We start from the raw sequence: 27728 nt of genomic DNA on the forward strand, positions 1-27728 counted from the left end.
CAACAAAAGACATCAAACCCATAACGCAACCAGTCAAGTTCACTTACTGTCTAAACATTTTTCACATTCCTGGCTTGAGAATTCCCAGGGCAGACTTTATGCAATTTGGGCTTAATCCCTAAGATGGACTGAGTTTTGGCAGCACAGAGGGAGCTCACTTCAAAAGGCCCAGTGGAGGAGAGTATGAGAGAGACCCAGTGAGCGCTGTGCGGCGGAGGGGGACTGAACGCAGCCCAACACAAACACAGCCTCAGCCTCTGACTGGGCCAGCTGCTGGTAATGGGATTAAAGAGAAACAAAAGAATGGAAACACAGGGCTAAGGTTTCTCCTTCCTGCATTACCCTCGGCGTGTTAAGAAGGCATTTCCTGTGGAACGATGCCATCCTTCTGCGGCATCTCTCTACGGATGAGTTAAGGGGAGAGGGGAAGGAAAACTAAGTTTGGGCTACTAGGCCTGCTCTGACTGTGGCAGTTTTCCTTCCCATAATTAATCAAGTCTGAGATTAACTTCTCCTGAACAGCCTAAGGGCTTATTACAAAGCTTTGGGTAGATAAACAAAACATCTCCCTTCCACCCTCAATATAAATTGCTTCATTCGTTTAAGTGTTTTTAAAAAACATTTTCCAAACACCTCCCCAAATCACTCTCCCAGAGCACTGCCCTGACTTTGGAATTCTGGGTCAGATCACGGTAGGGTCCAACCTGACTAGCCTGGCGGTCTAATTCGGAGAGTTTTAACAAAAGCTGCCACTTCAAAACAGCCTGTGTGTGTGGGGGGGGGGGGGGACCAAGGACCCGTCCCCTCGATGGGACTAATTGAGAGGATCCCGCTGGGGAGAGAGTGGGAAACATGGGTACCCCCAGTCAGACTGCATTATCCCAATAGGTATACAAGTCGTAGTGCATTTATCCCATAGGAACCACAGGCTACATTTGCTCCCAGAGTCTTAAGGGACAATACCATGACCTCTCTGGCCCGTACTCTTGCCACATCCAGAAGAAAAGACGCACCTTCTCACATAGACCTGATAAAAGTTTATAGAGCGTAGACCAATGGCTACAGGGTGTGTGTGAAACTATTAACGTCCATTAAGGACATAAAAACAAGTGAGGGAGGTGGGTGTCACACTATAGTGAATTGATGAAGGGGGTGGAAGTGGGAGAGTTTGTGAAAGCTCTTCAAAAGGCCAAACCAGACTTAAAACGCTTTCCAAACATTTTAACGCTATCCTGAAAACAGAATTTAACACGCACTTAAATGCCAAAGCTGAGATGAAGTGTGAAGAAACATGCAGAAACACAAAAGACAAATTCTGTCTCACAAAAATGGTATGCATTAACCCAGGCTTCTCATTTGAACATCAGTAGAAAGTGGAGCTTATGGTCTGAGTGTGTGTGTGTGTGTGTGTGTGTGTGTGTGTGTGTGTGTAATCGTGACATTAGTGAGTCCAGCTGAGACTGCACAATACAATTGAGTAAATGAAAACACATGTTTATGCTGGACCACTGTAACATAATAGGAGGAAGTTCCGTTTCAAAGCACTTTGAGTGATCGATTTTCACAATATAGGGGATGATTAGCAAACCTCGACGCCCGCAGTCTGTCATTACCTCACCCACTCTGGAGCAGGGGGCTGGATAGACGGGCACCTGCTGTTACCGTGGGATCCTGCTGCCACCCGCTACACCTTTTGATTGGGGCCTGGAACTACACTACATTCCTTCATTCATTCATTTCACTGGGGACAACGCACATTAATTAACCTCCATATTACAATAATGCAACATCCCATGTAAATGTGCCGGGGTTAGCCGAAAGCTAATTTGCACCCGTAGTCCCAGGGCAGCTAAGGACAATTACACAGCCACAAAGAAATACACACTAAAACAATACAAAATATAAATACATTACATCCAATAATATATTATTCTAACAACTACACTATCATCAACTGTCGTCTTACGTATGAGGAACCACAGATATCGGTCAATGTGTACAGGTTTGGATAGATTTAAAATGTAAAAATACAATAATCAGTGCAGCTTCTCAAGTCCATTGGCAATGCATTCCAGTATATTGTAGCTCTAACAGAAAAGTCTGATTGACCGATTTTACTGTGTTGAAAGGGGAGGTGCTTTCTTTGAGCATGATATGCCGGCATAGGGGTGGAGTGGCAAGACCATGCAGGATCTTAAAGACAAGGCGTACATACTGTTTAAAGCTATCCAGACTAAATCAATTCTGTTTCTAAATGATATGACAATGGTGGTAACTTTGGTTTGTTATCAAAAATCTTAAGTGTTTGTTTGTAGAGTGATTCAATTGGCTTCAGAATAGTAGCTCCTGCTTGTGACCAGCATGTGTGGCAACATCTCAGATGTGAGACGATCATAGCATGCCTATATAGTTTGGCAGCCTCCAGAAGAAGGAAAGGTCTTATAAACCTAAAGTTGGATAATCCAAACTTCACCATGTTAACCACCTTCTTCACATGTTTCTTAAATGTCAAGTTGGAGTCCAAAATGACACCAATATACCTGAAGTTGGACACAACTATCAGATTCTCCCCATTAACAAGAACAGCTCGTTGGGAAGAATCAATGGATTTCTTAGAGAAGAAGTACATTAAAGCAGTCTTGTCAATATTTAAATGCAGGCAAGAATTGGTCATCCATTTAGAAACATGTACCATAGCTTCAGTTAACAACTAGTTGTCTATTTTCTGAGTGTACATCCAGAACTGTATCGTCTGCATACATCTACATGTTACATTGTTGGCAAGCAAGTGGGAGATCATTTATATAGATGGTAAACAGAAAGGTGCCTAATATTGACCCTTGTGGGACCCCAATGTTATAGCAAAGAGAGTCCGACAGTGTCCCCCCAAACGAACCCTTTGACTTCAGTTTGTCAGATTGGAATATATCCAACTAATAACTTCAGTGGACACATTAAGGGAGGATGGTTTGGATAGGAGGACCTCATGTTTCACAGTATCAAAGGCCTTTTTAAGATCCAAAAAGACTGCGCCGACTTCACCACCTATGTCCAGTTGAGATTGAATGCACTCCAGAAAATAGCAATTGGCTGTTTCGGTAGAATGGTTAGATCTGAATCCAAATTGTATTTGATGTATGGAGTTGTCCTGAATGAGGTGATCAGTCAGATGTTCAACCACCCATCTTTCCGCTACTTTCGATAGCACTGGAAGAAGGCTTATAGGTCAGTCATTTTCCACCAGTGTTGGGTCACCAGATTTTAAAACAGGCATCACTGCAGCAGACTTCCAAGCACCCATATTTGATGGACAGACTAACTAGATGTACAATAGGGTCAATCAAGAGAATGTGTCCCTCTTCAGGAATAGTGTCTCGATCAAATACATATTGTTCTATAGCTCCTGAAGAAGCTAATAATACTGTCCCCTACTGACGCTGAGATTTCAGGAATTCTGAATATTGGTTTATTGTTATCTATGGGAGTGAGAACTGTGGTCTTGGCTTTCCACTAGATGTTGGAAAATTGCTGCGGGGACTTGTTTCCATTCAGCCACAAGAGCATTCGTGAGGTCGGGCACTGATAGGGGGCAATTAGGCCTGTCTCACAGTCAGCGTTCCAATTCATCCCAAAGGTGTTCGATGGGGTTGAGGTCAGGGCTCTGTGCAGGCCAGTCAAGTTCTTCCACACCAATCTCGACAAACCATTTCTATATGGACCTCGCTTTGTGCACGGGAGTATTGTCATGCTGAAACAGGAAAGGGCCTTCCCCAAGCTGTTGCCACAAAGTTGGAAGAACAGAATCGTCTGGGATGTCATTGTATGCTGTAGCGTTAAGATTTCCCTTCACTGGAACTAAGGAGCCTAGCCCGAATCACAAAAAACAACCGCAGACCATTATTCCTCCTCCAAACTTTACAGTTGGCACTATGCATTGGGGCAGGTAGCATTCTATTGGCATCCGCCAAACCGAGTTTCGTCCGTCGGACTGCCCTATGGTGAAGCGTGATTCATCACTCCAGAGAACACGTTTTCACTGCTCCAGAGTCCAATGGCGGTGAGCTTTACACCACTCCAGTCGACACTTGCCATTGGGCACGATCTTAGGCTTGTGTGCTACTCAGCCATGGAAACCCATTTCATGAAGCTCCCGACGAATCGTTATTGTGCTAATGAGTTCGAACTGTCTCTGGAAGCAACATTAGTGAGTGTTACAACAGAGGACAGACAATTTTAACGGCACCGGGTGGTCGCGTTCTGTGAGCTTGTGTGGCCTACCACTTTGCGGCTAAGTCGTTGTTGCTCCTAGACTTTCCAATTCACAATAACAGCACTTACAGTTGACCTGGGCAGTTCTAGCAGGGCAGGAATTTGATGAAATTACTTGTTGGAAAGGTGGCATCATATGATGCCACGTTGAAAGTCACTGAGCTCTTCATTCTACTGCCAATTTTTGTCTATGGAGATTGCATGGCTGTGTGTTTGATTTTATACACCTGTCAGCAGCGGGTGTGGCTGAAATGTCCTAATACACTAACTTGAAGAGGTGTCCAAATACTTTTGTGTATGTACAGTTGAAGTCAGAAGTTTACATACACCTTAGCTAAATACATTTAAACTCAGGTTTTTCACAATTCCTGACATTTAATCCGAGTAAAAATTCCCTGTCTTAGGTCAGTTAGGATCACCACTTTATTTTAAGAATGTGAAATGTCAGTTTTTAACGAGGGTAAAATGTTTTGGGAAGCCTTCCACAATAAATTGGGTGAATTTTGGCCCATTCCTCCTGACAGCTGGTGTAACTGAGTCAGGTTTGTAGGCCTCCTTGCTCAGTTCTATTTTGTTTCATCAGACCAGAGGACATTTCTCCAAAAAGTATGATCTTTGTCCCCATGTGCAGTTGCAAACCGTAGTCTGACTTTAAGGGAGGTTTTGGAGCAGTGGCTTCTTCCTTGCTGAGTAGCCTTTCAGGTTGTTGATAAAGGAGTCATTTTACTGTGGATATAGATACTTTTGTACCTGTTTCCTCCAGCATCTTCACAAGGTTATTTGCTGTTGTTCTGGGATTGATTAGCACTATTGTTTGTACAGATGAAAGTGGTACCTTCTGGCATTTGGAAATTGGGATAAAGGATAAACCAGACATGTGGAGGTCTACAATTTTTCTTCTGAGGTCTTGGCTGATTTCTTTTGATTTTCCCATGTCATTCAAAGAGGCACTGAGTTTCAAGGTAGGCCTTAAAATACATCCACAGGTACACCTCCAATTGACTCAAATTATGTTAATGGACCTATCAGAAGCTTCTAAAGCCATCACATAATTTTCTGGAATTTTCCAAGCTGTTTAAAGGCATTAAAGGCACAGTCAACTTAGTGTATGTAAACATCTGACCCACTGGAACTGTGATACAGTGAATAATAAGTGAAATAATCTGTTTGTAAACAATTGTTGGGAAAATGACTTGTGTCATGCACAAAGTAGATGTCCTAACCGACTTGCCAAAACATTAGTTTGTTAACAAGAAATTTGTGGAGTGGGTGAAAAACTAGTTTTAATGACTCCAACCTAAGTGTATGTCAACTTCCGACTTAACCTGTTCTACATACGTGCATACATACATACAGTTTATCAACACAACAGCTTTAGTCTAGATTTGACATGAGTTGACATACAGACATACAGGATTCTGGACAGCTGGGAAAGCAATGATCCCAGAGCCAGAGGCTCCGTTTGGACCGTAGAAACGGATCTGGCTCACACTGAAGGCCATGGAACTTCAGCCTACTTAAGGCTATAAGCACAGGTTTTTGGCAATGTAAACAGTGAGTTTCCTCTCGGCCTATAATGAACTGGCTAGTCCTGTGATAATCCTAACATTTCCTGGATCACATCTGTACAGAAGCACTAAAAACCGCAGGTTTCCTCTCAGTAGCCAGAACATGACAGTCCAGGGAAAATCGAGGAATGACATTGGAAATGAAGTACAGACAAAAAAAAGTGCCTCACAACATAGAGTCAAGCTGGTATTATACTGCAAGACATTTAGAAGCAGATGTCATGTGTAAGGTAATTTACTGTAGGCTACAATGAGAGCATTCTGAATACCTTAGAGTATGTGTCCTTTTACAGAAGAACACTCAATCATGCAATTAGATAATCCAGGTCTTGTCCTTAAAGGCCCAGTGCAGTCAAAAACATGATTTGTTTTATATATTTCCACAAGGTTGGAATAATAATGTGAAATTGTGAAAATTATGATAATGCACTTTTAGTATTAAAGCTCTTGGAAAAGACCACCTGAAATTTCAGCCTGTTTTGGCGGGATGGAGCTTTGGCCTGCTTGGTGATATCACCAGGAGGTAAAATAGTCCATGAGTTCCAAACCTCTCTGCCAATAACACCTAGTTTTCCATTTTCTACTTCCCACTCAGACCCCTCCCAGACAGTCCTAGCAAAATTCTTGCTTGAGAAATTGCTCTTTGCTAATAAGCTATTTTAGTTTATTTTAACACTTGAATTGAAAACAAAATCACAGTAAGGTACTTAAGTGTTACCCAGAAAATGTTATATTGCAATAAAAGCAGCTGCATTGGACCTTTAAGTATCTTTCTTCTCTGAAGCAGACCTGCAGACTTTGATCAGATCACCGATAAATCCTACATAATTGATTATGTGCTGCAGCTTTAGGATGACCTGCATATCTGTTCCTTCCAACAGTATACGAACACACTGGTACATGCATGTTCACACCCCCCCCCCTCCTCTCAACACCAGTCTCACATCCGCCACCAGGCACAGTGTATAGACTCAAGCAGGCCTAGCTTGGGTTCTCAGGGGTTTGATTACATGGAAGAGAGCACTCTTTCACCTCCCACCGAAAGAAAAGTCCTGCCCTCCTCCTCTCCCCCCTGCCTCCCCTCTCCGTTTACCCAGTGGGGGCTCTGGCCATCTGCCCCCTCATCATCCCCTCCCATCCTATCCCTGGTCCTACCCTGCCAGGGCTGGACAGTGGGAAAGCTGCTAGGCATACAATAGCAGGGCCACTGTAACTCTCCGTCTTCTTATTTAGCTCGGCAAACCTGTGGGGAATCGGAGGAATTCAGTCACTGTTCTCAGGAGTTCCATTGTGGGAATTCCAGCACAAAGGCTGGGGGAAGCCTGGGCTGTAATTAGAAGAAGAGACAGAGTGCTAAGCTTTCCTCTGATGCATGACTTCCCATCACAGGAGCTAAACAAAGCCCATACAAAACACAGTGGCCACTGTGAAAGGGGCAGTTGTACAACAACAGTACCATCCCCACTGAGCATCTAACCCAAACTGTGTATGTTGAGCTTCTTTAAGCTATATTACTTTTTCCCCTAGTGCTATAAGGAAAATGTATGGGTAGGACTGTCCAAGTGTACATTCTGACATCATGGCCCATCCTGTTTACTGTCTAAACTTGTCCTGAATAGGCTTTTGGTGAGATTATCATCAGCTGATCTGTTGGTGTGTTTCTGTACGCTATTTGTGTTTGGTCCTTGACTTTAAAGTGTATTTTGCCTTGCAGGGCCAATCTTGAACAAAGATTACACTTTTAACCAGGGTCTCCAACAAGACAAAAATAACAGTCTTAAGAGTCTGTCGAGGGACTTGTGCTAATCTGTCGAGGGTGAGATAGACAATGACTGATAAGGGAGCAGACATCACACTCCTGGCTTGTGTTAATCAGATCAACAGGCTGGCTCTAGCTCTAGGGTCCAGCCAACCTCAGTCACACCGGGGATACCTCACTCAGTCAGCAGCTAATGAGAGGAGGAGCTGGGATACTGACAGAGGTTGAGGAGGTGAGATTCTATGGCTGGGGGGGGGGGGGGGGGGGTAGATCTGTGAATGTACTCGCTGTGCTCGGCATGTGAAAAAAATGTACAAATAAACAGCGACATAACGATAGACAGAGAAAGAGACCAAGGGGAGAAAAGAGTGCCACAGGCACAGGAAACCTCACTGACAGTTACTCCTGGCTAGTCTCCGAGCATGTCAGTCACCTCCAAGTTTCAACAGTACGCAAAACGGAAAGACCAGTTCTGGGTCGCCGAGTTTGTTCCTGTACTCCTATTAAGTCCTTTTTCACAACTCTGGCTGCCCCTGCATGGGCTGGTGAACAACAATTAGAGGACATACACGGCAATGGGCAGTTCTGTGGACATTCTTATTCAGTGAGGTCTGGAGCAGCAGCTGTGCGTAATGCTGGTGGTTTTAGAACTACCTCTCACCCTCACATAAACATTCATCCCTCTGCAGCCAGCCACGCTGCTCATAAACCTTGCACAAACAACTGCTAAAGTGAGTAACAAAAGAGCCACCAAGATGTCAGAAAACTCTGTTGCTCCACAACTTGTCTTTTTCCTGGCCCTCCATGCTCATATTGTTTCAGGTCTGTTTTTAACAATAGTCTTAGCACAGCCAAAGTCTTTGTGCGACTAACACACCTCCCAGACCTTGCCAGTCGCTTGAAAAACAGTTTTGACCATGTCAACGACTACTCTCAGCCTCTATGTCAACGACTACTCTCAGCCTCTATGTCAACGACTACTCTCAGCCTCTATGCCCACGACTACTCTCAGCCTCTATGCCCACGACTACTCTCAGCCTCTATGCCCACGACTACTCTCAGCCTCTATGCCCACGACTACTCTCAGCCTCTATGCCCACGACTACTCTCAGCCTCTATGCCCACGACTACTCTCAGCCTCTATGCCCACGACTACTCTCAGCCTCTATGCCCACGACTACTCTCAGCCTCTATGCCCACGACTACTCTCAGCCTCTATGCCCACGACTACTCTCAGCCTCTATGTCAACGACTACTCTCAGCCTCTATGTCAACAACTACTCTGTCTCTTCTACTCTCAGTCTCTACTATGTCAGCTTCTATACCATTACTACATCCCTCCAGGCTCAACCATAATTGCAGTCCTTCTGAGGTTGTCTCTTCAGTCTTCACAGAGAGAGAAAACCGCCAGGTCTCATCCCAGCGAGGCAGAGGACACCTACACCAGGCCCAACCATGGGCTCATACTGTAGATATGGCAAGGAGGTTTTCCTGACGATGAAACCTGACCAAGGAAAAGCTCTTGACCCTACTCAGACAGCTAAAGAGTCTGCCTGTACAGTGTAGTGAACTGAGAACAGTGGCCTCTTCTCTCCATGTCTGGTGTATGATCATGGTGGCCTGGTAGGCTGATTACAGGCTAGTTGAATAGGTCTGTCATGGAAGCCAACGGAAACCACAACAAAAACATACAGGCTGGGGAGGGAGAAACGTGCACCGCTCATTTAGGTGGTTATAGACAAACCACATTTCTATGGGAAACGTATATGGTTCAGTCTCAAACAAAAGACACTTGTGAAGATATCAGCTGCCATTGATGAAATGGGGGAGGGGGAAGAGGGGAGAGAACGGACGTCCGGTTTGGAAAGATTTACAGCCTACACACATCTAGGTCAGGGATAGAGGAGATGGGGGGGGGGGGTCAAAGGGATTGAGCATTGTTACTCTGTCCACTGAAGACCATAAAGTCATCAGCACACATAGGACAGAAAACGGCATGTCATTAAACACGCGTAACAAGCAATATGCTGGAAATCAACACCACAATGACGGGTTGTATCGCTTTCATTGAAATTTCACAGCCACCCAAATGCCCTCTTACTCAGATTAGACACTGTACATTAGAACTGAAATGAACATTTGAATGTAATATGAGTCCCGACAGCTAGCGCTCAGATCCTTCGGAACAGAGGGAGATGAGTCGATCCTGTTCTCTGTGTGGGAGAGGCTGATGGTGAGTCATCTTCAGTGGTATGCCATCTGTGAGTGACAGCGTGACCAGCCAGTGTGACACAGCAGGGTACAACGCAGACAGACATCCATATCACTGCCAGGCAGTGGCACAGCACACAGACTCCTGCTCTGCCACGTTAATGACATACCTGCATCCAGTGGTGGGAAAAGTTCCCAATTGTCATACTTGAGTAAAAAATAAAGATACCTTCATGGAAAAGGACTCAAAAGTCACTCAGTAAAATACTACTTAGATCAGCCACCTAAATCTAAAAGTATTTGGTTTTAAATATACTTAAGTATCAAATGAACAAATAATTTAAAAAATCCTTATATTAAGCAAACCAGACTGCACAATTATTGTTTTATTTATTTATTTATTTATTTATTTATTTATTTACGGCTAGTCACACTCCAACGCTCAGACATCATTTAAAAACAAAGCATTTGTGTTTAGTGAGTCTGCCAGATCAGAGGCAGTAGGAATGTTGGGCCATTTTCTGCCCTGCTAAGCATTTAATATGTAACGAATACTGTATGGAGTAAAAAGTACATATATTTTTTTAGGAATGTAGTGAAGTAAAAGTACAAGTCAAAAATATAAATAGTTTAGTAAAGTACAGATACCTCCCCAAAAAATGACTTGTAAAGTACTTTCGTAAAACTACTTTATACCACTGCCGGGGTCTCACTCTCTCTGACACACAATGTGTTTCCAGATCTCTTATGATGCATGTGAGTGACACACAAACAGAAGGGAAGAACTCCCACAAATCATGAATGATCGACCAGTTCCTTCTGGCGGTGGAACAGTAACGCGGCAATAATCGTTCTTTTTTTTTTACCACAAAAACACACCCTTTTCATTTCCAGGTGCGCTTCTCTTGTTTGACCCTTTCTACGCACCGGTTTCATGTCTCTCAACACTATCATGACAGAACAAAAATGAGAAACAGATTGTCAATTAAACCCACCGAAATTCTCTGTCAACGTGAATTTACTGTTGACTGGAAATTGGTCTAAAATGGGACTTAGGAAACAGAAGTAGAGGTGGTGAAAAGGAGGCAGCTTTTCCCCGTGAGCACCAATGAAAGGAAAACATATCATATCCCATGATGCTCCCCGAGTACTGACTCTTTGGGAGTCAGTACTCTCCTCGACTCATCCGTGACCCAGTAACCAATTAGTGGTCAAATGCTCGAGTAAGTCAATTCGTTAGTAGAACAGAGAAGTCTGCTCACCTCGATTACCTACTTCAGCAGAGAATGCACAAGAGTATCCTTTTTGGGTGCTAGCACGGAAGTGTTTGAAATCCGCCATACCCCCTTTGAATCAGCTGTTTTCTCTGAGAAAAAGCATCCACATATTTAAAAACGATACGCAACTTATCCTTTCATCTGTAAAATGTCTTGCACATCTAGTTCAATTTGCTTTTATAACTTTAAACATTTATTTTGGGATTCCACCCCGTTAATGATAATTTGCCTGATGACGTGAGAGTGGAGAAGGAGAGTCATTTCAATCAAGAGCATTTGTTTCCACGTTTCCTCCCCTTAGCTCCTTCATTACCTTTGACCTTTTTCAAAAGTAGGCGTTGAGAGGACGGAGGAGAGAGGCGATACGAGTCGAGCAAAACCAATTGAGATTTTCTCTTTGTCTGAGTCAGGCCTCACCCCTACCCTTCCTGTTTAAACAAATGCAGGTGCTGCTGGGTAGCTAAACATTATAGTTCGACCATTCAAAACACACCTCAATTCTTTTGTAGTGCCCATTCAGCGTAGGTTGACAAGGAAAAGTGTGTTGTTTGAAATTCAAGGGCTTAGTACTTCTGTTTGGGGAGAGGATTAGTATGAATTTGACATGATATTAGCAATTGAATTCATCAGATAATAGAACACAGCAGGCCATTCGGCACCGCTGCAATTACCCACACAGAACATGATACAGCACTAACAAGTACTCTATGAAGGAGCAGACCTCTGGAAAAGCAAATGTGTCAGCGAATTCCTCCAAGATATTGGTGGAAAACTAGGTTGATCATCATTCCATGAAAGCCCAGTCCCTGGAGGGTAAAGGGGAACCCTGGAGGAAGGAACTAAAGACAAAGCCTTTAAAGCATGTGTCAGTTTTTCCCCTTAAGAGGTATGACTTCAATGGGAGGAAATTTTCACAACCCTCCTTTAACTACAAAACAAAAAAGGTGACTCCCAGTCCCATCACATTTCAATGAAAACCGAAGCCTGGCACATCCATTTTGCCTTATCTACCCCTTGTTAGTGATGTCATAAAACTGTAAAATCCACACAAAACATCTGAACAAACACACACACAAAGTTGACTTGTAATTAACCAAAAAGACAGTGGGATTTCCCAAGGGTCCACCAGGTGTTTTTCATATCCTGGTTGAAGCCCGCCAAACCTCCCTCATCCATCCATTCTCTCACCACCCTGCCTGCCATGGCCGTAGGGCCACAGTAAGGAGAGCCACACCAGGGAGCCCAGGGACTAAAAGTACTGCTAGAGGAATGTGGAAAAAGAAAGCGGGTCCATCCCAGCTGCTTTGTACATCAGGACATTTTAATGTAGGGAGTCAACAAGAGGTGGCTGATCTAAAGAGGCAGTTACAGTGTGTAAACATATCTAGCTAGATATGGATGCTTGCCAACACTTACAGTACATTGACAGACCTGAATGGATGGAAAGAAGCACATTCTGAATGAAAAGAAGCACACGCAAATCCTAGTTATAGGATTGTGTTGGACCACTGAAATGGTAATATTCTCCTTGAGACAGGAGATATCAGTAGTCTGAGTGCTAACATATAAGTTAAACTACTAAAGGCAGACATTACTAGGGCTGTCTTCGACTAAAAATAAATATTGGCCGACGAAGAGTCGTCTGTTATTTCGACAAATCGATTGGTCAACATTTTTAAACATGTATTTTCCATATGTAGACACATTCTATGTTTTCTTTTAACAAATCAACTATTTTCAATGAGCTTGTCTGATGCTTTAAGCACACGGGTTGATTAAATAATTAGGACACACAAATGAATGACTAGAGGTAGTCCGACCAGAAATTGATTTGATTGTGCCGGGCCAGGCTCAGACTTGCTGCACTGTGTATTTTAATTTTTTTAAAGAAGACAGTGAGTGACTGACTAGCACCCGTTATCTCCCTCTCCTCCCTGCTGCAGCGACCACCACCACACATCAACAGTGTGTATCGCGCTGTCCGTGTTGCTGAAGCTGCATCATAATTACAGCCATTTCTGACTATAAAGTTGTTACTGAAATCCCTAATTTGTTTAGGAAAAACATTCCCTATTCCCTCAACCCTAGCTCTCTTTACGTGACACATGTATGCATCGCATGCACATGACCAATATGGCCTGACCTACAGCATGTCAATCACATCAATAAATTGGTTATAACAAACTCTGAACACCATAACAGAAAATGGATGCAGAGGACGTGACAAATAAACTCGAAACTGAGGAATGTTTAGGCTACTGGTTGCTCATGAGGTAAAAGGGGAAGTCAGATGTGTGGAATTGTTCTCAACACCAATATACTGGTTAACTGTGCCATTATGCACATAGCAACACGGTCTAGGAAAAGGCGCCAATTCAACAGCGAATGTTCTGGAAATTTTTCATGGGAAGTTAAGCCCTGGAATTTTGCTTAAATTCATCAAAAATAAAAAAAGTTAGCTTATAACAGTGAACTTTTTTTGTGGGATACACGTAAGTTCTAGTTCTAGGTATTGTGGGGTTATGGAACCCCTACCTGTTCCAGACCTGCTGTTTTCAACTCTTAATGATCGGCTATGAAAAGCCAACTGACATTTATTCCTGATTATTATTTGACCATGCTTGTCATTTATGAACATTTTGAAAATCTTGGCTCTCTCTAATTCTCTCCTTCTCTCTTTCTTTCTCTCTCTCGGAGGACCTGAGCCCTAGGAGCATACGTCAGGACTACCGGGCATGATGACTCCTTGCTGTCCCCAGTCCACCTGGCCTTGCTGCTATTCCAGTTTCAACTGTTCTGCCTGCGGTTATGGAACCGCCACCTGTCCCAGACCTGCTGTTTTCAACTCTTAATGATCGGCTATGAAAAGCCAACTGAAAATTATTCATGATTATTATTTGACCATGCTTGTCACTTATGAACATTTTGAACATCTTGGCATAGTTCTGTTATAATCTCCACCCGGCACAGCCAGAAGAGGACTGGCCACCCCTCATAGCCTGGTTCCTCTCTAGGTTTCTTCCTAGGTTTTGGCCTTTCTAGGGAGTTTTTCCTAGCCACCGTGCTTCTACACCTGCATTGCTTGCTGTTTGGGGTTTTAGGATGGGTTTCTGTACAGCACTTCGTATCATCTGAGATCCCCAAGGATTGGAAAGCTGCCGCGGTCATCCCCCTCTTCAAAGGGGGAGACACCCTGGACCCAAACTGTTACAGACCTATATCCATCCTGCCCTGCCTATCTAAGGTCTTCGAAAGCCAAGTCAACAAACAGATCACTGACCATCTCGAATCCCACCGTACCTTCTCCGCTGTGCAATCCGGTTTCCGAGCCGGTCATGGGTGCACCTCAGCCACGCTCAAGGTACTAAACGATATCATAACCGCCATCGATAAAAGACATTACTGTGCAGCCGTCTTCATCGACCTGGCCAAGGCTTTCGACTCTGTCAATCACCATATTCTTATCGGCAGACTCAGTAGCCTCGGTTTTTCTAATGACTGCCTTGCCTGGTTCACCAACTACTTTGCAGACAGAGTTCAGTGTGTCAAATCGGAGGGCATGTTGTCCGGTCCTCTGGCAGTCTCTATGGGGGTACCACAGGGTTCAATTCTCGGGCCGACTCTTTTCTCTGTATACATCAATGATGTTGCTCTTGCTGCGGGCGATTCCCTGATCCACCTCTACGCAGACGACACCATTCTATATACTTCCGGCCCTTCCTTGGACACTGTACTATCTAACCTCCAAACGAGCTTCAATGCCATACAACACTCCTTCCGTGGCCTCCAACTGCTCTTAAACGCTAGTAAAACCAAATGCATGCTTTTCAACCGTTCGCTGCCTGCACCCGCACGCCCGACTAGCATCACCACCCTGGACGGTTCCGACCTAGAATATGTGGACATCTATAAGTACCTAGGTGTCTGGCTAGACTGCAAACTCTCCTTCCAGACTCATATCAAACATCTCCAATCCAAAATCAAAGCAAGAATCGGCTTTCTATTCCGCAACAAAGCCTCCTTCACTCACGCCGCCAAACTTACCCTAGTAAAACTGACTATCCTACCGATCCTCGACTTCGGCGATGTCATCTACAAAATAGCTTCCAATACTCTACTCAGCAAACTGGATGCAGTTTATCACAGTGCCATTCGTTTTGTTACTAAAGCACCTTATACGACCCACCACTGCGACCTGTATGCCCTAGTCGGCTGGCCCTCGCTACATGTTCGTCGTCAGACCCACTGGCTCCAGGTCATCTACAAGGCTATGCTAGGTAAAGTGCCGCCTTATCTCAGTTCACTGGTCACGATGGCTACACCCACCCGCAACACGCGCTCCAGCAGGTGTATCTCACTGATCATCCCTAAAGCCAAAACCTCATTTGGACGCCTTTCCTTCCAGTTCTCTGCTGCCTGCGACTGGAACGAATTGCAAAAATCTCTGAAGTTGGAGACTTTTATCTCCCTCAACAACTTTAAAAATCTGCTATCCGAGCAGCTAACCGATCGCTGCAGCTGTACATAGTCCATCTGTAAACTACCCACCCAATTTACCTACCTCACCCCCCATACTGCTTTTATTTATTTACTTTTCTGCTCTTTTGCACACCAGTATCTCTTCTTGCACATGATCATCTGATGATTTATCACTCCAGTGTTAATCTGCTAAATTGTAATTATTCGATTTATTGCCTACCTCATGCCTTTTGCACACATTGTATATAGATTCTCTTTTTTTATTTTTTTTCTACCATGTTATTGACTTGTTTATTGTTTACTCCATGTGTAACTCTGTGTTGTCTGTTCACACTGCTATGCTTTATCTTGGCCAGGTCGCAGTTGCAAATGAGAACTTGTTCTCAACTAGCCTACCTGGTTAAATAAAGGTGAAATAAAATAAAAATAAAAATTAGCTGATGTACGAAGGGCTATATAAAATAAACTTGATCGATTGATTGATTGTGGGATATTTTGTTTAAACTATCCCCAATTCAATGGAATTGCAACCCTCTGCATGCACAGTGCATTCTTCCATCACATGTACAGCTGATTCTCAAGATCTTGCACACTAATGAGATGCTATTGAGCCCGCACTACTACACTGTCTGAGCCAAGGACTACACGCTTTCTAGTAAGTTTTGTATTACAATCCTGGGTGGGGTGAATATATTGTGACATACATCATTTTTTGTTTTCTTTATTATTTTAGTTAGGTCAGGGTGTGACATGGGGGATGTATGTGTTTTGTATTGTCTAGGGTTTTTTGTATGTTTATGGGGCAGTGTTCAGTCTAGGTGTATGTATGTCTATGGTTGCCTAGATTGGTTCTCAATTAGAGACAGCTGTCTATCGTTGTCTCTGATTGGGAACCATATTTAGGCAGCCATATTCATTAGGTAGTTCGTGGGTGATTGTCTATGTCTTTACGTTAGTTGCTTGTGTCTGCACTTTCGTTTTATAGCTTCACGGTCGTTTGTTGTTTTGTCTAGTTTGTATAGTTTTGTTTCGTCTTCAAATAAAAGGAAGATGTATTGTTATCACGCTGCACCTTGGTCCTCCTCTCTTCCACGTTACGACGATCGTGACAGTGTGTTTAAATAATTTCTAACTTGTTAATTTCTGCTAGTTAGTTTTTGCTACCATGTGGGTTTTAGCTTGCTTGAGCATGCTAATTGAGGAGTGTTAATTCACCTGTTTCCATACATGTTTCATTTTCAAACATTTATCTTACAAAGGAGTTGTTTAATCTAACTGCTTAACTATTTATCTGTTCATGGAATTGTATTTTTATTACACTTTTTTTCGAATCTTTACAGGAAAATGCCACGGGCACTATCTGACGTGTGGATACATTTCACTGCAGCTAATGTAGAAGGAAAAGCTGTGTACATTTGCAAATACTGTGCCAAATCATGTGAAGAATACAACAAAGATGCAGAATCATCTGGCCAAGTGCATAAAGCGCACAACAAGCAACCTCTGACAAAAGTCCCTTTACTTCTATTCGAGGTGACACCTTATCGATAGCAACAGCTCATGGTCCTCCTGGAATCAGAAGTTTTTTTGACAATGGAGGAACGTAGTCAGAGAAATGCTGATGAATGTCTTGCTCGAGCTGTGTATGCAACTGGTTCAACTCTGATGCTCACAGGCAATGTGTATTGGAAGAGATTTCTGAATGTTCTTTGCCCAGCATACACCCCTCCAACCAGACATGCTGTATCTACTCATTTGCTGGATGCAGAGTTCAACAGAGTTCAAGTGAAGGTCAAGCAAATCATAGAGAAAGCAGACTGTATTGCAATCATCTCTGATGGGTGGTCGAATGTTGTGGGCAAGGAATAATTAACTACATCATCGCCACCCCTCAACCAGTATTCTACAAGAGCACAGACACAAGAGACAACAGACACACCGTCTCTACATTGCAGATGAGCTGAAGGCAGTCAATGACCTTGGACCACAGAGGTATTTGCACTGGTGACAGACAATGCTGCGAACATGAAGGCTGCTTGGTCTAAAGTGGAGGAGTCCTACCCTCACATCACACCCATTGGCTGTGCTGCTCATGCATTGAATCTGCTCCTCAAGGACATCATGGCACTGAAAACAATGGATACACTCTGCAAGAGAGCCAAGGAAATGGTTAGGTATGTGACGGATCATCAAGTAATAGCAGCATATCTACCTCACCAAGCAAAGTGAGAAGAATAAGAGCACCACATTGAAGCTGCCCAGCAACACCTGCTGGAGTGGTGTTGTCATCATGTTTGACAGTCTCCTGGTGGGGAAGGTGTCTTTCCAAGAAATGGCCATATCACAGTCTGCCAATATGGACAGGACAATCAAGAGGATCCTCCTGGATGATGTATTTTGGGCGAGAGTGGTAAGCAGCCTGAAACCTATAGCAGTAGATATTGCACGGATTGAGGGCGACAATGCCATCCTGTCTGATGTTCAGACTCTGCTTGCAGATGTAAGAGAAGAAATCGGTACTACCCTGCCCACTTCACTGTTCTACCAAGCAGAGGATACTGCAGTTCTGAAATGCATCAAAAAGCGTGAAGACTTCTGCCTGAAGCCCATACACGCCGCAGCGTACATGTTGGACCCCAAGTATGCATCCTGTCTGGTGCAGAGATCAACAAGGCCTATGGTGTCATCACTAGTGTGTCTCGCCACCTTGGCCTGGATGAGGGCAAGGTTCTTGGCAGTCTGGCGAAGTACACTTCCAAGCAAGGGCTTTGGGATGGAGATGCAATATGGCAGTGGTGCCAACATATCTCATCAGCCAACTGGTGGAAGGGACTTTGTGGATCTGAGGCTCTTTCCCCTGTTGCCTCCATCATCCTCCAAATCCCACCAACATCAGCCGCCTCAAAGCGCATTCGGTCCTTGTTTGGTAACACACATACCAAAGCACGCAACAGGCTGACCAATACAAGGGTTGAAAAATTGGTGGCCAGCCGGGCAAATTTGAGGCTTTTTGAGCCTGACAACGAGCCATCCTCAACAAGGTTGGAAAGTGACAGTGAAGATGAGGCCTCAGAATCTGATGTTCAAGAGGTGGACATTGAGGAGGTCCAGGGAGAAGACATGGAAGCCTGAGAGGAAGACAACCAAAGCTTGAGTTTCTAGACTATCATTTTACATATGTATGTTGAAAACGTTTTTGGGAGACACAATGGATCATTCAATATTCCCTTTTGTTGTTCAGTGAAATCATCCCATGTGATGAGTCAACTAATTTAATTAAAGTTCAAGTCATAACAAAAAATTGTAATTCTATTGGAAGGATTTAATAATTTGCAATTATGTCTCCATATGATATGGTAAATATATCCAATGAAAAAAAACATCGACATTTAAATGGTATGAATATTAATTAGCATATTTTCATTCATTTCCATGGAGTTTTCACCTCTGAATATTCCCCAAAATGAGCAACCCTAGACATTACATGTAAAATGTCAGCGGTGGGGATAGCCAACATGAGGAATGCAATCTCTTGGGACAGCCTGTGGTTGGTAGAACGTAGACTTGCCTAGACATGTTCTTTACATGCGGTCTCACATATCATACAGTATACATGACCATCTAGGCATACTTGAGAGCCACAAAATATTGCTCAATTCCCAGTATACAACATATGTTAATTTTGTTGTAGCATGAGAGCGCTTAGGATAAATGAGCGAACAATAACAGTGTGAGGGGGAGTGAGAGGACTTGGACTTGTATGTGTATATGCAGTGTGTTCTTTACCGAGAGAGGCTGAGCAGTCATTCTGGCTCAGGCATGTAAATCCTCTAGAAGCAACTGGTGGGGCAAGTGCATAAAAGGACATTCATGCGTGTTTTCACTGCTGATTCACTGAGGCAGTAGTTTGGTTCAGTAGCAGAAAGCCAGCCCAACACATTCCTGTCATATCCAGTGACTGTTATAGCATAGCTGACTCCATAATGCTTTGGTATTACCAGCAACACCACTGTAGTGTGCACTTCCTGCCCTTATCTAAAAGGCCTATTTGTCACTGATGGCTTATTTGTCGTCACTGTGCATAACACAAAACACATAATTAAAAGACATTCTTTTGTGGGGTCAAAATAAATACCAACCATGTAAGTTGTTTACAACACTATGTTAAGTCCAGGAATATCCGTTAAATGATTCTGAAGTTGAGGTACACCATCTCTCGATCTCAAGCGCACACACAAACAACTCTCTGCATGGGCAGTCAACCACTATGCTGCAGTGACCCGTGTGTGCCCTGTGCAGTGCCACCTCAGGTTTCAGTTCTTTTCAGTCCCCAAGTGTTAAGCTCTGTGTGTGTTTGAGGCCAATACTTTTAGGGCAGACTGGGGCCAAACCTCTAGCAGCACTGCTAAGCTCAGATGATCTGGGAGATTTGCGATGCACATGAAAAGCAAACTGCTGCTGCCCAGTTTCCAGAGCATCATAAAATGAATGTTGGTGGATCATGCAAATGTCAACGGATTCTGGTTTACAGTTTGCAACCTTTTATCAACCTCAGAAAATATTGTGTACATTCTAATAAATGATTAAATCCTTGGCCTAACCACCAACTCACTCAATCCAATACTGTTGCACACAACTAGGACAAAGGAGAAATATTAGCGACGTATTAAGAAGTCCCCATGTGGTGAGCTCTTACCGATCAGGTTAAAACACATGGGCCTGTGAGAAACAGGACAGGCAGGGCGCAACTATCGTCATCACTTTCAAGTCCCTGTCCCCCGGGGGAAATCCTCTTACACAGCTTCCCAGAAGTCTAAAACCCTTCCCACTAGGAAGTCCCACAGATCTCTCTAGATCAATAGGTCAGCTCTAAAGAGAGAATGACAGGATGACTGGAAATTGGTTAGTGACAAAGGACACGGTTTTATCTGAATGATTTCCATGGAAAAACCTGCCTCTTTACTTCTATGAACGAGACACTAGTAGGGTGGAGGGGAGTCCCGTGGCGCCAAGACCAGTTCAGATGACATGAACACCTGCCTCTCTGCTGGCTGTACACACAGTCGATGCAGGTTATCTTAGGGGATTAATAAAGCCTTCATTGTGAGGACTGTTCAAACATGTACCAGCATATGGGAGGAGAGAGAAGGGCATTCTCATGTGTAGTAGAGAGAGGCGCATGGCTTAATAAGGGTCAACATTACGCGGCGACACGATTATTGCCTGATAAGGATCATGAGAAGGCCTCGGACATGCTCCATAAGCAACGCCACTGGGCATGAGAGTGCACCGCATACATAGCCTCGGAAAACATTATTGCAGCACCCCCCACCCCCAAACGTCTTCTTGCGGCTATGATTGTACACTCTTACTGCATGCACAATCCTGTACACACATGCTAATCACCAATGTGGCATGTCAATGCTAATCACCAATGTGGCATGCCAATGCTAATCACCAATGTGGCATGCCAATGCTAATCACCAATGTGGCATGCCAATGCCAATCACCAATTTGGCATGTCAATGCACACTCTTTACTTTTGAAACTTCCATCCTGTTACCTCATTGGGACAGATGTAGGCCACTAGATCAACCACTTGCTAATCATGACCCATTGCTTAAAAATAAACCTGTCGCTACATTTCTCACACCAATTACAACAGTCTGCATGCAAGAGCAGTTGCGATTGGAGTATTTCGTTGTCAAATATTGAAGACCTTGGAACATACCGTTACTGTAACACTATACTGCTGATATTTATCTTAAAACTAGTCAGCAGACAGTTTATGTGTGGCAAAACTCACATTACCATGAATGCCTCTTCTTACTCACCAACTTGAACAGTATGTGTAAATTTTCATATTCGGAATGCCTGAACAAACTTGACACAATTTCCCAAGTAAGTAGGAGGACAAGTAGGGAGAAAAAAATGTATTGAGTTGAAAGTGTGAAACTACTCAGCTGAATTTTGAACTAAGCATTCTCAGAATATCACTAGCTCACCTCAGTCTGGGCATTAGTCATGGATTCAAGACTATATTTGGAAAATGACTGGAGTCTGCCATCAACTTCTAAACCCGGTGTGGTCCTACATGTGTCTGTGTGCTTTTGTTTGTTAGTACAATTGCAAAGGAACATTTTAATTTGAATTCAAACTTTATAAAGTGAATTCCACTATATTAGTGCATAAGGTAGTATGGCGAGTGGTGGCAGGTAGCCTAGTGGTTAGAGCATTGGGCCAATAACCGAAAGGTTGCCAGTTTGAATCCCTGAGCCGACAAGTTGAAAAATCTGTCAAAGCAAGGCATTTAAACCTCCACAACAGCAGCTCCCCGGGCACCCAATGTGGCAGCCCCCGCACCTCTCCAATTCAGAGGGGTTTGATTTAATTAAGACCCCCATTAGCTGGCGCCAATGGCAACAGCTAGTCTTACTGGGGTCTGACAAAAAATAATTGACATGCATTACCATGTAGTGTGCGTGTGTTTACATCTGTCAGTTAAACATACATGTCAGTACATACACACAACAAGTAGGTCACATTGGGGAAAGGCGTTGTGCCGTGAGGTGTAATACAATGTTTACATACCCTACATTACCCATCTCATATGTATATATACTGTACTCTATATCATCTACTGCATCTTGCCATCTTTATGCAATACATGTACCACTAGCCACTTTAAACTATGCCACTTTATGTTTACATACCCTACAGTACTCATCTCATATGTATATACCGTACTCTATACCATCTACTGCATCTGCCATGCCGTTCTGTACCACCACTCATCCATATATCTTTATGTACATATTCTTTATCCCTTTACACTTGTGTGTGTGTGTAAGGTAGTAGTGTGGAATTGTTAGGTTAGATTACTGTTGGTTATTACTGCATTGTCGGAACTAGAAGCACAAGCATTTCGCTACACTCGCATTAACATCTGCTAACCATGTGTATGTGACTAATAAATTTGATTTGATTTGATTTTGATTTGAGGTGTTGCTTTATTACGAGGCAGTTAAAAGAGGAAGTCAAGTTTCAGCTGGACCTGAAAAATAAATGTAATCCTTTAATTGATCGCTTGACGACCTAGTGAGAATGGCGCCGCAGGACATCCAGTCCAACACAATGTTAAATGGAGAGATTTAACTAGCCTTCAGTCACAATATACATTCACGGACCACAACTAATAAGCTTCAAACAATCAAGTCAACAAACGTCTGTTGACCAAAAACACACTAAAGCAACCATGATCCCTCTGAAGAAAACAACCGTAGGGCAATTAGCACAGGCATCACTGGTGCTTGTTGAGTTTAAACCGCATGTTAGGCACAAATGGCCCGTTGTCATTTTAGGCACAGCGGCTGTTCATTGGCTGTCCACAGAACAGAGCCCTCTAAAAATCCAGTGGTAAGACCCTCCAGTGGATAACTGCTGAGTCAGACAGGACCTGCTCGTTCTTCTCTCTGGCTGTCTACTGAGCTAATCCACCCTCCATCCACTGAACTGGCTCGATTCATTGGGTGCACAGAGTAACCCCCCACAATCCCTTTAGCACATCTACACACTGAACAGGAACAGTAGGAGGCCTACACACCAGGTTTGCTTCATTCAGCAACTACTGAAGAGCGGGCGGCTGTTGATTTTCAGTTCAGGGAAGTGAAAGAAATAGGAACTATCAAATAACTTTACTCTGAAAAAAATCAAGACCCTAGGATATATCAAACCATTTCAGTTCTTTCTTTTCTCTTGACATACAGATACTCAACCTGGTCTTATTCTGTATGTAACTCTGAGACACACCATTTAGTATGACATGTTATGTTTGGTATTGTTACTTCAGGCAAAAAGGAAAGGGAGGGTGGTTGGTCGGGCATATAACCCGAACATCAAGCAACCCAAAGGCTACGAGTTCAATCTCATGCATTTGAGCAACTTTTCACCTACTTACTACTTTGCACGTTAGCTAACCCTTCCCACTAACTCTAACCCATTTACCTAACTCCTAGTTAATGTTAACGAGCTAGCTAACATTAGCCACCTAGCTATAATTCGTAACATATCATACGTTTTGCAAATTTGTACCATATCATACGAAATGGATGATGGACAGCCACAAATTAATACATACCATACGTAACATATGATCCTAAATGGAGTGTTTCGGATTTACGTACAAAATAATACGAAATGCTCTGAGACCAGGTTGAGATAATTCACTGGCAGATGGCCTTGGGTCATGTTGACATATTGTACTTACATTTACATTTAAGTTCTTGAAAGTTGAAACACCTTTTGATCCTTCAGATTTTGATAAGGGCGAGCACAAGAGGCACTTCTATCCACCTAAAATGTTTCATATACTTCCCATGACATCTCTTGAAACAAAGGTGGAGTGTAGCTGTGTATCGGTGACTGTTGATACTTCATATACCAGTAGCAGACAGTCACTTTACATGCCAACGTTGTGAAAGGGCTCAGGTAGTTCAAAGAAAATAGTCCTTTGGCGATGTCATACATTTCCATAACCAGCATTCCAGATTGAAGTCTCAGAGCAAGAACCTGCTGGGTGTTCCATACCCCATTTATATATGCTAACTGCTTTAGCACCTATTGATGATAGTATCTTCTGGTCAGGGGAGGTTTGATAAGATCTCGGTGATCCTCTGAACGTTAAAACACATTGCTTGAGGTATGGTTTTGGAAACACAAGGAACTTATCTTTCATATCAGCAAAAAATTATTTTCACAAAACCAAAAGGTTAAACTACTACACACCTTTATTAGGGTCAGTGTTCCCTCATAGCCTTATCTGCATGTTACATCCCTTGTTCATGTAAGACGTAGGATGCAACCTGTGGTAATTAGCTATCTAGCTTGCTCTGAACACCTGTGTGTAAGCCTAACTTGGGAGGAAGTGTAGTTTGACAACTGGAGGCACAGACAGCTTGTGGATCTGTGCAAAACTGCTACAGTAAGTGTATCTTTTTTATTTGAAAGATTACTTCTTGCTGATATGAAATATGAGGGGCACATCAGCATGTTTCGAAAACCGGTTTGAAAGCGATGACTACTGACGTCTCTAAACGTTAAGTGTAACGTTAGTTCACATGGAGCCAACAGTTTGAATGTAAGGGCTGAAAACTACATATGGAGAAGAGTTTGAGAGCTAGGTGTTCCAATACAACATTTTCCTAGCTGTGTTTGTTTAACCCAAATATCACAGTTTTGAGTTGAGTCCAGTGTTAAACATTTTGTCATAACTACCTTATTGGGACAATTATAATTCATTAAGACTCATATTCAACTCAATTATGCCTCTAGTAAAAAAAAACTATTGTAACACATTGTGCTTGCTAAGTTGTGAACCTACATATGACTGCACTGTTTTTGGTTATTACTCTTATTGCCAGTCAGATGCCAAAATGTATCGCGGTCTGAAGTCGACTTCTCAAAGAACAGTGCAAGTGGCAATACTGCGCCCTTCTCAAACAATGTTGCAATCTGGCTGGAAACGTTGTTTCACTTGTCACAATCATTTTGAGTGTCTGTCAAAGATAACACAGCTGTTACTTGTAATATATTTTGAATTAAACTTCAAAACATTAGTAATTTACAATATATATAAGAAGAATATCTAAATAGATTATGCATATGTTTACCTTTGTTCTATGTGCAACAAGTTGTCAGGGTCGACAGTTTGCGGCTGCACATAGTGGTTAACGAAACTCGAAATAAACAAAAAGCGCGTTGCAGGGAATGGCGAATATGCCGTATTGGGTGCTGTTTCAAGTTTCATATAGGGGTTAACATGGGCAATTATTGTGAAAGTGATCCAACCATACCTTTCATCCAGTCGACAACTTGCTTTGGTGTCCACTTCGTTATTGGATCCATTGCTTGCATCTCAAACAAACGAACTTAAACAATAATTAGAAAACGACAATACAAAACACTGTTTCGGTAGCCTACGATTGTCACTTTATTAATTTATTATCAAACTCCCATTGCTTCTTGATCTTCTCTGTATAGCAGCTGTCTCTCTGTGATCCTCTTCTCTCTAGCTCGTATTCTCGGCGCACTCAGTGACTGGGAACTCTTTCACACGCATGGCTGGAGGCAGGAGTGAACCCCCCACGGTTCTTCACTAGGCTTGAGATCAAGTTGCACAGTTTCTGCTCAGCTAAAACTACCGAACGGGGCGGAGCAATCAACACCACCACAAATAATGTGAGAAGGGTGCAATTGCGGACCATAATTCGGGGCGTTCCTGCATGTGGGCATTCCTGCATATGTAGGAACCCCTCTTTACACTTATATTGATACATTTTTAAGTTAAGACAGGTGGGAGGCGTGGGCGCTCCAGAACAGTTGGTGGCGTTAAAACTTCTTATGGCTGAGATCCCGCTAACGGAATCGATATGACAACAGCCAGTGAAAGTGCAGGGCGCCAAATTCAACCAACAGAAATCTCATAATTAAAAGTCCTCAAGCATACAAGTATTTCACACCTTTTAAAAGATACACTTCTTGTTAATCCCACCACATGTCCGATTTCAAATAGGCTTTTCGGCGAAAGCACCACAAACGATTATGTTAGGTCAGAGCCAAGTCACAGAAAAACACAGCCATTTTTCCAGCCAAAGAGAGGAGTCACAAAAATCAGAAATAGAGATAGAATTAATCACTAACCTTTGATGATCTTCATCAGATGACACTCATAGAACCTCATGTTACACAGTACATGTATGTTTTGTTCGATAAAGTTCATATTTATATAAAAAAAATCTCAGTATACATTGGCACGTTATATTCAGTAGTTCCAAAAACATCCGGTGATTTTGCAGAGAGCCACATCAATTTACAGAAATACTCATTATAAATGTTGATGAAAATACAAGTGTTATGCATGGAACTTTAGATACACTTCTCCTTAATGCAACCGCTGTGTCAGATTTCAAAAAAGCTTTACGGAAAAAGCAAACCATGTAATAATCTGAGTACGGCGCTCAGAGCCCAAACAAGACAAAAAGATATCCGCCATATTGTGCAGTCAACAGAAGTCGGAAATAACATTATAAACATTCACTTACCTTTGATGATCTTCATCAGAATGCACTCCCAGGAATCCCCGTTCAACAATAAATGTTTGTTTTGTTCGATAATGTCCATCCTTTATGTCCAAATTACTCCGTTTTGGGCAGGTCCAGGCAAAAGTTCAGACGAAAAGTCATATTACAGTCCGTAGAAACATGTCAAACGAAGTATAGAATCAATCTTTAGGATGTTTTTAACATAAATCTTCAATAATGTTCCAACCGGAGAATTCCTTTGTCTTCAGAAATGCGATGGAACAGAGCTCGCTCTCACGTGAACGCGCATGGTCAGCGAATGTTCAGCTCATGGCAGACCTTACTCAATCCCCTCTCATTCGGCCCCACTTCACAGTAGAAGCATCAAACAAGGTTCTAAAGACTGTTGATATCTAGTGGAAGCCTTAGGAAGTGCAACATGACCAATACCCCACTGTATCTTCAATAGGGAATGAGTTGAAAAACGACCAACCTCAGATTTCCCACTTCCTGGTTGGATTCTTTCTCAGGTTTTTGCCTGCCATATGAGTTCTGTTATACTCACAGACATCATTCAAACAGTTTTAGAAACTTCAGAGTGTTTTCTATCCAAATATACGAATACTATGCATATATTAGCAACTGGGACTGAGTAGCAGGCAGTTTACTCTGGGCACCTTATTCATCCAAGCTACTCAATACTGCCCACCGCCTGTCGGGCACGGTTTTCTCCGGTACACAGCTGGCTGGAGGCGGGAGTGACACTGTGTCGCTCACTAGCTAACACACAGTTGTGTCGCCATAGCCTCCCGTCTGCTGTGCTAGCGGGGACAACCGGTAGACAGTGTCCTTCGCCCCCGCCTGTCGGGCACGTTTTTCTCCGGTACACAGCATGCAGGGGTGACACTGTGTGCTAGCTAACTATCAAGCTAGCACACAGTGTCTCTAACTCACAAGCTAGCTAGTCAGCTAGCACACGTGTCACCCCAGCCTTTCACCTGCTGTGTTAGCGGGAGGCGGGGGCGGGGGCGCCCGGTAAACCGTGTCGGGCACTGTTTTCCCGCAATTGCCGGGCACTGTTTTCCCG

At 43.2% G+C, this 27728-nt stretch overlaps 1 protein-coding gene across 1 annotated transcript in view; it reads right to left on the minus strand.

The window, feature by feature from the left end:
• LOC139530685 (connector enhancer of kinase suppressor of ras 3-like) overlaps nucleotides 1–25732 on the minus strand; it is a 76353-nt gene extending 50621 nt beyond the window's left edge. The window contains exon 1 of the mRNA XM_071327311.1: nucleotides 25415–25732. Within this exon, the coding sequence (XP_071183412.1) occupies nucleotides 25415–25475 (61 nt within the window). The 5' untranslated portion in view covers nucleotides 25476–25732. The remainder of the gene's footprint in view (nucleotides 1–25414) is intronic.
• Nucleotides 25733–27728: the final 1996 nt, after the last annotated feature.

Source organism: Salvelinus alpinus, chromosome 9 (assembly GCF_045679555.1).
Source record: "Salvelinus alpinus chromosome 9, SLU_Salpinus.1, whole genome shotgun sequence".
In the NCBI taxonomy this organism is placed as follows: Eukaryota; Metazoa; Chordata; class Actinopteri; order Salmoniformes; family Salmonidae; genus Salvelinus; species Salvelinus alpinus.